The sequence below is a fragment of the Panthera pardus genome, unplaced genomic scaffold, assembly GCF_024362965.1.
Source record: "Panthera pardus isolate Hobbes unplaced genomic scaffold, ASM2436296v1 HiC_scaffold_21, whole genome shotgun sequence".
Taxonomy (NCBI): domain Eukaryota; kingdom Metazoa; phylum Chordata; class Mammalia; order Carnivora; family Felidae; genus Panthera; species Panthera pardus.
Window position 1 is genome coordinate 62775301 of NW_026526777.1, and position 13794 is coordinate 62789094.

The window sequence follows — 13794 nt, forward strand, 5'->3', positions numbered from 1 at the left end:
CGCCATCAGTTGACTGGTGGGAAGAAGGTGATTTGCAATCCTCTGTGGATCGCGCTGGCACAAATAAATACCTGAACATTACAGATTTATCAAGTGAACCTTCAAGACATTTGAAGCGAATTATTCACAAAGAGGAAGATGACATCCTCATGTTAATATATTTATTAAAGGAATAACACAAAGGATTACTGTTCTCAAACATACTACCCTCCGCTCAAGTTATGTTTTCCTCTGTCTCACAGATTCTGTGACCCCATGCTGAACATTTAGGCCCGGATACCATAAATTACATGCCATCCTGCTCTCCAGAATCTGGAGGTAGCATCTGAATTACAAAAGCACAGACACAACGGTAGCATTTGGGGTGGATGATGCTGTCAAGGAAGGTGTCTCATTTTACATTAAACAGAGGCGAGCCTGTTAAAACTACACAGTTAAAAATAAAAAAATGCTGTAGGTTTTATTTCCCACAGACACACTATGGGTGACCAAGCGCTTTATGAAGCTGGCACCTCTGATGCCGAGGGAACTCAGAGTTCATGTGATGTGCAAGGATTACCTGCCCCAGTGACTGCCAGTCTAAGCCGGCACTGCCGATGTAAACATGTTGCTTGTCCACGATCCAGAAGGAAGACTGCAGCCGGCCCTTGTTGTAGGCGGTCATGTTCATGTAGGTCACCTCGGCTCCTGGGGAGATCAAGGACATCCTGGTCAGCCTCAGAGTCAAGGCCTTGAAGGTGCAATCAGACATCTACCAGCAGCAATACTCATGGTTTGCACTGATCACAAATGGCATTCGGGGAGGCCAAATATTTACATTAGCGTGGTGCACAGAAGACCCTCCAGGAGTTACTTTGTTCTCAAAAGAATCCAAAAGGAAAATCATAAGAATTACACCTGCACCTGGTCACAGGAGGCTCTAGTATCCACAAGAGACAAGAACTGTGGCTTCTCCAGTCGGATGTGATTCAAATCCCAGCTCCATCACTTACCACCCGGATGGTGAGATACGTGCACCAAACTTTTTTTCTTTTAGAGAAATTTTCATACAGATTTGCAATCAATAAAAGGGTCGCCCTGTTTCGTATTACAGCTCTCCTTCGCAAGACATTGTCTCTCTTATCCTTTCTATTCGTTATTTTCACCCTTGACCCCTCAATTGCTTTTGCTTCTTCATTATCCCTCTTCATGACTTAATCTGGATTTGGCCTCCTACTGGCCTTTCTTAATCTGATGGTTAATTTAAGCAACGATTATGTAAGCCTTACAAAAACGCAACCGTGAATGGTAAACTAGGTCACTCAAACTACTGTTAAAACCCAAAAACACATTTTAAGATCTAAATTTAGTTTTTTAAAAACGTCTTATTTATTTTTGAGAGAGACACACAGAGAGAGTGGGGGAGAGGCAGAGAGGGAGGGGGACAGAGTATCTGAAGCAGCATCCAGGCTCCGCACTGACAGCAGAGAGCCCGATGTGGGGCTTGAACTCACAAAATGTGAGATCATGACCTGAGCCGAAGTTGGACGCTCAACGAATGAACCACCCGGGTGCCCTTAAATTTCAGTAACTCTTTAATTTTTTTCAAGTTTATTTATTTATTTATTTATGAGAGAGAGAGAGAGAGAGAGAGAGAGACAGAGAGACAGAGAGAACAAGTAGGGGAGGGGCAGAGAGAGAGAGGGAGAGAGGGAATCCCAAGCAGGCTCCACACTGTCAGCTCGGAGCCCCATGTGGGTCTCGAACTCACAAACCATGAGATTATGACCTGAGATGAGACAAAGAGTTGGACGCTCAACCGGCTGAGCCACCTAGGCATCCCTTCAGTAACTGTCCTAAGCACGACGTGTCATAATTGTCATGCTGCTCCATATTGCTGCCTCAGGACTATGCATTTACAACTTCTCAAAACAAACACATAATCCACTGAATGCCACTGAGTCTATTTATTGATTTTTATTTCAGTAGAGTTGAAACACGAGTTTCAGGTATACAACACAGTGATTCGACAAGTCTCTACATTACACTGTGAGGCCCACAAGTGTAGCTACCAGCCGTCACCATGCAACACTATTAAAACACCACTGACTGTATTCCCTACACTGTGCCTTTTATTCCTGTGACTTCTTCATTCCCTAACTGGAAGCCTGAATGCAATTAAACTTAAATAAATTCTTCTAAATTTCCACTTCTTTAAAAAAACAGACCCATATGCGTGTGTTCCATGAAGTAGCTATTTTGTTTTCAGACATTCAATATTAATGAAGAGGATGAATTCTTGGTGGCCTACTGGTCAGTGTCTTCATGAGCAGAGGAAGATGTAACACTGTAGGCATACGGATATATTCCAGGATATCAGAAAGGAGGAGTGGTTTATATATGAGCTTCACCTGTAACTCTTGGGAAAAGGTAAAGTGAGAACCTGGGCCCTGAGGCAGGATGTCGAGAGGGGCTATGGGGCTGGAGCAGGACCGGGGGGAGGCTAGCGTGCAGGCAGATTTCCTTGGCCTCCAGCCACCCTGGAATAGTCTCATCTAAGGAATGGTTACAGGCCCCAGAGGATGAACAGTTGGGTAGAGTGGGCTCTCAATGTTCAACGTGGGTGGTTGCCACAGTAATTCTGGAGAGACCCACATCTGCACAGATGGTGTGGTGCCCCAGTGTCCCCCAAAGACACAGCTGCCAGTGCTCCCAGGTGGATGAAGAGCAGCATGTGTCTTTGGGGAAGTGTCCCTTTCCTACGGCTGCCGTAACACAGTGAATGGGTTAAAACAACAGAAGTCTACTGTGTCTCAGTTCTGGAGATGGCAAGTCCAGAATCAAGGTGCTGGCAGGGGAGCCTGCAGGGGAGAGTCCCTCCTTGTCTCTTCCCACCTTCTGGGCAATGTCTGATGTTCCACCGAGGGCCCACCTCTGTTGTCACATGGGGTCTCCCCCTGTTTGTGTCTCATTTTCTCCTGTGCTCATAAGGACACGAGTCCTGTTGAATTAAGGGCCCACTTCACACAAGTGTGATCTCATCTTAACTAATTATATCCCCAAAACGCCTCTTTCCAAATAAAGTCACATTCTAAGGGGCCGAGCATTAGGTCTTCAACATGTCTTTTTTGGGGGGACACAAGTCATTCGACAACAGAGATCCAGGCCACTTTCCCCGGCCATGCCCTTCAACAGCACTAGATTGAGCAGCACTGAGGGAAGCATCTTCTCATCTCTGGAAGGAAGAGAATGAAGGTGGTCTTGGTGTTTGCCTCAGGTTTTATCTTCAACAGGTGTCTCCAGGCAGGCCTTCACCTGCCTTCTTATTCTGACCAGAAACAACTGTAACCCTCTGTGACCCCGGCTGGCTCTCACCTCCTGGCCTGGAACACCGTGCCTGAAATTTGACCCGCAGCCAATTGCTACTTTGCACTGCATTGTTTACTTTTTATTAGATCCCTATCTGTTCTCACTCAGGTCTGCTGGAGCCCCAGCCCACTGGTCCATTTCGGGGAACACTTGGTGTATGGGAGGGGGCCATTGGGACCATCCCTTTTGACCTCTCGATGCCACAGTGCACGGCCACTGCCCTCAAAGGACTTCATTAATTTACTTGGTACTTTAGCCCAAGGACTGTGATTTCAGGACCATGGGGCTTTTGCGATGCTCCAGCCAGAGCCTCCACAGTTCCTTATTGAGGCCTATAATTATTCTATAAAGGAACAGAAACTTTCCGTCAGCAAACCTTTACTGATATATACCAGGTACACCAGATATATACTACATATATATCTGATATATACACAGATAAATATCAGAAACCTGATATATACCAGATACTATGTTACGTGACAGTAGCAACACATGACCTAAAGTGGCTGAGTCAAGTCCAGGCCCACAAATAAAGTGTGATATTTAAAACAATTGGGATCGTTCACATAGCAAGGGGGCACCGAGTATCCGAAAGATCAGGAGGAGAGTCCCCATCGCTGTATCAGGGAACTCCAAGTGAAGGCCAAGGGCATGAATGGCTTCACAGTTGTGCTGGGGGCCATGGCCACATGTGCAAAAGCCCTGGTACCACGTACAGACATCAAGCAACAAGTAGTAATAGTAACATCCATCCACTCAACACTACATGCACCCAGCACCAACACAGCTGGGCTACAGCAGCCCCGCAGGGGATGTTAGAGTTTCCCCATTTCAGAATACAACAAACAACTGCACGCGGTGTCCTAAATCAGCTGAAAAAATATTTGCCTGCATGTAGTTTGTGGAATGTCACTTTCCCACTAATAATGATATGTCTGTTTGGGGCACCTGGGTGGATCAGTTGGTTAAGACTTCGGCTTAAGTCATGATCTTGCGGTTCATGAGTTTGAGCCCTGCGTCAGGCTCTGTACTGACAGCTCAGAGCCTGGAGTCTGCTTCAGATTCTGTGTCTCCCTCTCTCTCTGCCCCTCCCCTGATCGCTCTCTCTCTCAAAAACAAAACAAAACATTAAAACGTTATAAAAAGAATTATGTTTTTCTATCTATCCATCCTCCATCTATCTCTGAAGAAGACCTAAGCCTTTATCTTATTTTATACCTGACAGGTAAATAGTCATATCCAACATGTCCCTGTTTATTACAGGCATATTATTCAATATTTAGCTTAAAATAATTTATTTTACATGCACTTAGAAAATATCTTTGTTGACTGGTTACAGAGATTAGCCTCATCCTACTGTCTTTTTATATGTATTAGAAAGGTATGGTTAAAATCCAATGTTTTCTGGGGGCGCCTGAGTGGCTCAGTCAGTTAAGTGACTGACTTTGACTCAGGTCATGATCTTGCGGTTTGTGAGTTCGAGCCCCGCGTCGGACTCTGTGCTGACAGCTCAGAGCCTGGCGCTGCTTTGGATTCTGTGTCTCCCTCTCTCTCTGTCCCTCCCCTGCTCACATTCTGTCTCTCAATAACAAATAACGTTAAAAAATTCAAAATCCAATGTTTTCTGACTATAAAACATATTTAATCACAAAAGTCGTTAACGCATCACTTAGTGCAGTATTATGTACAGAAGCTAAATTCAAGTTCATTTTCTAGTGTTATGCTAGAATTTGAATTGGCAAAGATGGTCCATACATTTTTGTGTATTTAAATTTTAATGTTTAAAGTTTAAAAATGTTCATATTTTTATATTTTATAAAACACAAAATTTGTAATACTTAATATTTAAAAATATTATACTTTAAAGAACAAACAATTCTAAAATCTGTATGGAACCACAAAGGCCCCGAATAGTCAAAGTAATATTGAAGAAGAAAAACAAAGCGGGAGGCATCATAATCCCAGACTTTAGCCTCTACTACAAAGCTGTAATCATCAAGACAGCATGGTATTGGCACAAAAACAGACACATAGACCGATGGAATAGAATAGAGACTCCACAATTGGACCCACAAAAGTATGGCCAACTCATCTTTGACAAAGCAGGAAAGAATATCCAATGGAAAAAAGACAGTCTCTTTAACAAATGGTGCTGGGAGAACTGGACAGCAACATGCAGAAGAATGAAACCAGACCACTTTCTTACACCATTCACCAAGATAAACTCAACATGGATGAAAACCTGAATGTGAGACAGGAAACCATCAAAACCCTAGAGAAGAAAGCAGGAAAAAACCTCTCTCACCTCAGCCACAGCAATTTCTTACTCAACACATCTCCAAAGTCAAGGGAATTAAAAGCAAAAATGAACTATTGGGACCTCATCAAGATACAAAGCTTCTGCACTGCAAAGGAAACAACAAAACTAAAAGGCAACCAACAGAATGGGAGAAGATACTTGCAAATAACATATTGGATAAAGGGTCTGTATCCAAAGAAGTTGCCAAACTCAACACCCAAAACAAAATAATCCAGTGAAGAAATGGACAGAAGACATGAATAGACACTTTTCCAAAGAAGACGTCCAGATGGCCAACAGACACATTGAAACAATGCTCAATGTCACTCATCATCAGGGAAATACAAACAAAGCCACACTGAAATACCACCTTACACTGGTCAAAGTGGCTGAAATGAACAAATCAGGAAACTACAGATGTTGGCGAGGATGTGGAGAAATGGGAACCCTGTTGCACTGTTGGTGGGAATGCAAACTGGTGCAGCCACTCTGGAAAACAGGGTGGAGGTACCTCAAAAATTAAAAATAGAGCTACCCTATGATCCAGCAATAGCACTAGTAGGAATTTACCCAAGGGATACAGGAGTGGTGATTCATAGGGGCACATATACCCCAATGTTTATAGCAGTGCTTTCAACAATAGTCATATTATGGAAAGAGCCTAAATGTCCATCAACTGATGAATGCATAAAGAAGATGTGGTTTATATGTAAAATGGAATACTACTTGGCAATGAGAAAGAATGAAATCAACAGCAATGTGGGTGGAACTGGAAGGTATTATGCTGAATAAAAATAAGTCAGTCAGAGAAGGACAGTTATCATATGTTTTCACTCATATGTGGATCTTGAGAAACTTAACAGGACACCATGGGGAAAGGGAAGGGAAAAAAAAATAGTTACAAACAGAGAGGGAGGGAAGCAAACCACAAGAGACTCTTAAATGCAGAGAACAAACTGAGGGTTTATGGGGGAATGGGGGAGAGGGGGAAATGGGTGATGGGTATTGAGGAGGACACTTGTTGGGATGAGCACTGGGTGGTGTATGTAAGCAATTACCATGGGAATCTACCCCCAAAAGCAAGAGCACACTTTACACACTGTATGTTAGCCAATTTGACAATAAATTATATTAAAAAAGTAAAAATTAAAAAAAATTAAATAAAAACATTAGACTTTAAGATTACAAAATATCTTTAAAAGCTGGCTTGATTCAAGTAAATAGTTCTTTCAACAGCCTTGAAAATGTAATGAGTTAAGTTTGATTAACCAATTTTTGCTTTCCTAGATTTCTTTTTTAAATGGAAAACTATTTTTTCAGCCCATGACCCACTGTGCAGAGGCCCCAGGATGTCAATGAGATGCTCATCACAGCAACCTTGCACACTGGGACAGCTGGCTGGTGGCTTCGAGGTGGAGGGGGCGGGAGGTGTCTGAATCTCTGGAGTCTGATCCTATCTCAGCTGGATCATTTGTTTAAGTAATGGTTAATAGGAGTTATTGGCAATTCCAAACAGTGTTTCTAGATGCCCAAAGTGATAAATCAAGAATATGAACTTGTTTTTATAGTTGCTTATAAAATACCTTCACGATGTCTAAGAAGTCTAATTAAGTCTTTAAAAAGCTACAACATGCTACCATGGTGCTCACTGCTCAGGGCCTAATTGGCCATAGTGATCAAGATAAAGTGGTGTGTTACATCCTTTTTGGAAAGTAAAAACATTGAAAAATCAGGAAATCCCAAACTGCTAATTACAACTGCCTTGAGTTTTAACAGAGATGCTCTGTTGAACAGTTTTACCAAAATTGTTATTCTTATGGTATTAAGCAGATAATCCTCCATTTTATTTTGTGGATAATTTCAATGAAGATAATATGCCACAGAAACTTATTAATAGAGAAAATGAAAACAGTGGCTAAAAGGTTATTTATTAATTAAAAATTATTTAAAGGAAAAACTATACTCTCACAATGAATTGGAAGGTTACTACCTTGGAGAATCAAGTTGACTGCATATCCATACACTTAAAAATGTGTGGATTCTCCAAAGCCTTCCTTGGAGAAGACTTGACGGCATTCAGTTTGCTTATCATAGATCTGTTCCATACCCCGTTCTGTGGAATTTATAACTATTTCACCTACAGCCTTGTTCATTTCCAGAGACCCTGATGTTTGCTTCATTGTCAGATTTCAGAGAAGCTCATTGTTCCTCATGTGTGAAGCATCTGTGGATGACAGCATATGAGTGGACCTCAAGGCCACCCCTACCTTCTTGTGACGCAGACCCATGGGGGCCACCATTCTAACAGTGCCTATGATGTGATTTTGAGGACAGGTCTACATTTGTAGTTCTGCTTCTTTATCATCAACTCAAAAATCTTTATACTCCTATTTTGATCAGAAACAGGTTCACAAATAATATTAGACATTTGTTGAAGAGTAGTTAATTCGTCATCTCAGAATACCCATCCCAATCTAAAATTACTAAAGAAAGCTCCAGGAATGTGTTGTTGTCTCTAGAGTGATATAAAGCTAGTGCTCTCAAAACAGAATGTTAGAGCTTATGGAGAGGTTTAGCCTTGGGATGTTCACATATCCTTACACATAAGAAAGAGAACTCAAGGGGAAAATGAGCAGCTTTAGAAGGCATATGGTTGAAGAATTTAATTTTTAATTCTAGTGTAGATAAGGAGAGTTACCTATGCTTAAAAAATTTGTATAATCTAGATGTATCTCCTATGTATCTAGTGGCTTTCTCTCTTTTGGTCTCTCTCATGGAAGGGAAACAAAATCTTCAGAGGATATTTTTGTTAGTTGATGTTAGATGTAGTTGAGATGTGCATCATTTCTTCCCAGCCAGTACCCTCTTTATATTTTTTCATTTTTATTTTTTATTTTTGAGAGAGCTCATGAATGGGGGAGGGACAAAAATGGGGGGAGACAGAAGATCCAAAGTGGGCTCTGCATTGACAGCAGTGAGTCCAATGTGGGGCTTGAACTGACGAATCGTGAGATCATGGCCTGAGCCGAAGTCAGACACCCAACCGACTAAGCCACCTAGATGCCCCAGTGCCCTCTTAGAGTGCCAGATGCACCCGTGTGATGCCTAATAAGACAGTCAAGGCACCATGTGAGCCTATCTAGTCTCTATCTGGCCACAGATAATTAGACCAAGTGTAAGCACCTGACCTATGCCGAGCCAGTATGATTTTCTCAATATTGAGTCACAAAGTAAGTTAATTAAAAGAAGCTGTGCTGGAGAGTCACGCACAGATGGAAGTTGCTGTGTCCAAGTTCACATAAATGAGGAAGAGGAGAAGGCAAGCCTCAGGGAGAGAGCAAGAGATATATATGGAGAAGAATGGAAAAGGCAACATCCCCCCAACAGAAGGAAGTGAAAGTGAGACTGTGGGGGAGGAAAGAACGTGGTAGTCCCACCGCCAAACCCAGCATCACTTCTTACCTTGAGCTCTTCTAGATCCTTAGAATAAATTCCTTGTTATTTACACTGGTTCTAGAGGGGTTCTGTTTCTCTACTAACTTACTCTTGCAAGTTATGTACTTATAAGTTATGCAGTACTTAATTATTCTTGTAAGATTGTACTTTATTTTGTGCACACATAATTCCAGAAGTCCAGCACCCTTGAAATGTGTATTTTTAATATTTGACTAAAATATTCAGTTCTGGCCTGACAGCCATGCAATTTTGAGCAAGTTCCAGTTGCCCAAATTGCATGATTAAGTGTTTCAAATTTTGAAGATTTAAAATTTTTATTTTATTTAAAATTTTATTTAAATTATTAAATTATTAAAATTTTACTTAAAATAAACATCCTGTCAAAATATTCATCATAATGACACAATAGAAAATATGCCAGTGCACCGTGGTTAAGAAGTGAAAAATAAAGTTCCACATTCTCCATGAATCATCGGAATGAAGATCACACAGAATCTATCTCCAAGTTTATTTCCAGAAAATCAACTGTTGCAAGATTATCAGCAGCTTTAGTAAATCTTACAACATTTATACATTCAAGAGAATATATGTAGCTTGTGGGTAAACTATGAAGCACCATCTACAAATGGACACCTGTGAACTTTCCACTTTACTAAAAACTAGAACCTTACCATTCTGATTAAAGTCAGTACTTCCAGGGCACCTGGGTGACTCAGTGGGTTAAGCGTCTGACTCTTGATTTCAGCTCAGGTCATAATCTCACTGTTCAGGAGTTCGAGCCCCACATTGGGCTCTGAGCTGACAGTGAGAAGCCTGCTTAGGATTCTCCCTCTCTCTGCCCCTTCCGCATACTTTCTCAAAATAAATAAATAAACTTAAAAAGAAAAAAAGACAGAACTTTCCAATCAAAGGTGATTCTGTCCCCCTATGCTCAGAAACGTAGCAATATCTGGAGGCATTTTGGGTTGTCACAACTGGCAAGAGAAGGGCTATCAGCATCCAGTGAGTAGAGTTCAGGGATGCTGAACATCCTGTAACACACAGGGCAAACCTGCAAACGTCAAGAGTCCCAAGGGTGAGAAATCTGGCATTAACGTTTGTGTATTTACACTTGATCTGACATCCCTGCCACTTTCCTCCAAATCAACAACTATCCTGAAGTTATTAGTATTTACCACTGTCTTGTCCTTAAATATTTCATCATACGTATATGTATCCTTAATAGCATTATAAAAAATGTGTTTATCACCAGCTGTGAGACACATTATTAATGAGCCTCAAGTGTGTATCAAAAGGAAATGCATTAGTTATCAATAATTATAGATTTCTGGAAAGGTTTTCAGATGCATCCTGAAAGCAAATTTTGCAGCAGAAATTTGTCTTATTGATCAAGCACTTCTTCTGAATATATTAATTTGTGTGAGCAATGAAAAGGTCAGAGCTAGCCCATTTTGGGGGACTTTAATAAAACCAGCACAGGTAACTCAGCAACATTTTGAAATCCATTCGGCTTAAAGGCTAAAGGGAACACCACAGGGTAAAAATCAGCTGTCATGACATCTCTGCTTTCAAATCATTCAGTGAGTGATATTCAGAAAAATTTTAAGATAACCAGTTGTAGAAAAAGTGAGTCTTCAATGCATGTTTCAGGCTTAGTTTTAACATCTCTATTCAAATATTGTCAAAACCACATTGTGGAATTTTTCATGGGTTGCCTTTGATGCTTTGCTTTTTAGGCCACAGGTCTGGAGCTCACAGGGGAGTTTCTACATGTTGTGTCTTCCCTCCTTATATTCTTCATACAGTTAGACTATTCTGCTTCTAAGGAATTCAGTTCTAAGGAATTACCTTACAGTCCAACAGGCAAGCTATTTATAGGAATGGTTGACTTAAGGAATCATTAGGCTTAAAATTAAAAAAAAATGCTTAAAAATAAAGCTTGCTTAAATTATAGTTTCTCAATTATGCATTAAAAAGTAGAAAAATTCCACACTGAAAACAGAAAAGCAAAGGCATGATCTACAGTGGTCATCAGTTATCCTAAACCATGATAAGGTCTAGAGGCTGATGTCCAGAGCAAATGCTTAAGGCTTCCTCTCTCTTGCCCCTCCATGCTGAGGTCACATGACTATTTACACAGACACCAACATGGAAATCGGGGAATGAGGGCCACTACTGAGGCTTCTGTTTCGGTACCAGTGTTCACTGGAAGGAGGAGGCCTGTCAGAGTCTGGTGCTGTTGTGATGTTAGGGAGTATGGGAACCTGGGAGCTTTGGAGAAGGTTTGCTTCATCTGGGCAAAGCACAAATCTTTCTGTTTACCTTACCTTACTGTTTCCGTAGTGACAGAAGACTCCAGAGCCCAATCTGTTAGGCTTCTGGGTACCAGCCTGCTTATGTGGAACATAAGCACTTCATCTAACACAAATTGATAGTTTAAAGGAGACATGTCAAGAAGAAAAAGCATATGGCTACCACTGAGGGCAATCAAATGGAAGAAACAGGAATTCTTAAGGACATTTGAGAAGATATTTCAAAAGAATAATCTAAGAACAAAAAAAGTGTTCTTCAAAAGATCCAAAATACGAATTTCATGAAGGCAATGTAATATAGGATTGGCAAAGCTGGAAACTGAAATAGTGATCTAGAAGTTCAAATGCTGTAATAGACAACACAGAATGAATCTAAAGAAATTGAAATGATCATCGAAAAGTTGATGCATGAAGGATATATCGTGGGAACTGATATCTTAAAATCTCAAAGGGAGAAAAAGGGATGTCTCTGAAAGTAGAAAAAAAACCATGATAAATGTGAGCAAAAAAAGTATGAAGTTAGAGGATTTACTTAAGATATTCAAAATCCAATTATGAGAGTTCCAGAGAGAACCAAAATCAGACAGGAAGAAATTACAAAATAGATTACGAAGCAAAATTTCTTATTGTATTTTATTTATTTTTAAAGGGCATACATTTCTAAATGATGAAAGTCTATCAGTCTCTGGGAAAACCATAAAAAAGTCTCAAACACACATAAAAATTGTTCAGAACATTGGAAATAAATAAGATCCTAAAAGCTTTCAGAGAAAGCGAATTTATAGAAATAACATACAAAGATTAGTAAATATGATTTATACCAGATATTTTAACAGTAACAATGAAGGCTACGAAATAGTTTGAAGGGAGATAAATTTGTATACCTAACAAAGACTGGAGAATGGCCTCCACCATCATGAGGCAAAAAAAAAAAAAAAAAAAAAAAAAAAAAAGGAAAGGAAATGTAGAAGACAAGGGAGGGATCCACAAAGGGTATCTCCAAGAAATAGTAAATAAAATGGGCAGAGTCCTGATGTGTCAGACTGTGGTAAGGTGATAAGTTAAAGCATTTTAAGATGATTTAATATGAGGTACACAGAACCATGAACTAAAATGAAAAAAAAAATGGCTGCACAAGAGGAAATGTGATCACTGTATATAGCTCAGTTGTTAATAATATTTCAGTATAAACGGTAAATACTGATTTAACAGCAACAACAGCCATGATGACAAAAGATGACAGACTTCTACTGGGAGGCTCAGGAGACAGGAAACACCTGCTTGTGCTGGGGATGGGCCGGCAGAGAGGGGAAGGAGTGACAGGAGACAGGTAATGTATTCCATATTCCACAACAGTAATTAAACAGGTCATATTTGAAACAAAACATCAAGAAATAGAAATATGAATAGGTTACATTAAAAAAAAGTAATACTAGACGATACAGATAAAAGTAGTAAAGATTGCCTCTGGGAAGAAAGAATTGGAAGTAGGTTGACATAGCTCAGGGTGAGGCTTTCTTTATTGCATGCATTGTTGTTGTTTTTTATTTTATATTTCCCTGTATTACCTTGGTCAATAATAAATTAAAAGGATATATAGATGGGGAAAAAAGTACATCAATATAATATGAACTATTTGCCGAATGCCAAACTAGTTTTATTTTACTGGTGAAATTATAAAGCTATTTCCATTATAATTAGAAACAGACAGTAATCATTCACTATTATGTAATGATTCAAAAAAATACATTAAAAATGAAAAAAAAAACCTGTAATAAAACAGAAGAGATAAAATTCTTTTTGCTGATGGTTTGAATGTTATGTCTGAAAAACCCAACAGAGTATAGCAAAAACTTTTTTGAATTAAAAAAATGATGAGGTTTCTTGATAAAAGATAAATAAAAATAAGTAACTTTTCCTGCAATATCAATAATCAGTTAGAAATTGGAATTTTAAAAATCCATTTACATTATCAAAAGGTATAAATACAATAAAAATTATAAAATCTTACTGAAGAATTTCAGTATTTGTATTTGTATTCTCTGTATTTACAAATACAGAGAAACAGAAAGTATTCCAAGGAGTGTGTGTGTGTGTGTGTGTGTGTGTGTGTGCATGCACATGTGTGTATGTGTGTGAGAGAGAATATATGGAAGACTTTTCACTCTATTGTTAAAGAGACTGATTTCTGGAGTGAAAACTGGGACATTATTAATTTTATGTTTATACTTCTCTGATTTTCTGATTTTTAAAAAGTGAACATGTTATTTTTATACTCACAAATATAAAAATACCTTTCTAAATTACCAAAACAATGATAAGTAGCATTCTCTCTATAGCCCCACATGAATACCATCAATGTTTTATATATGTTTT

The 13794-nt window shown here is 39.5% G+C and overlaps 1 protein-coding gene across 5 annotated transcripts in view; it reads right to left on the reverse strand.

Annotated features, from left to right (window-relative positions):
* The window catches only part of PLD5 (phospholipase D family member 5), a 417084-nt gene that overhangs the window by 112905 nt on the left and 290385 nt on the right, over positions 1 to 13794 (reverse strand). For 4 of the 5 annotated variants that reach the window (XM_019422935.2, XM_019422950.2, XM_019422968.2 and 1 more), the window contains one exon: positions 560 to 687. In XM_019422935.2, the coding sequence (XP_019278480.1) occupies positions 560 to 687 (128 nt within the window). Of the gene's footprint in view, positions 1 to 559; positions 688 to 11302; positions 11415 to 13794 lie in introns of those variants that run through there. The other variant, XM_019422978.2, reaches the window with a different exon arrangement.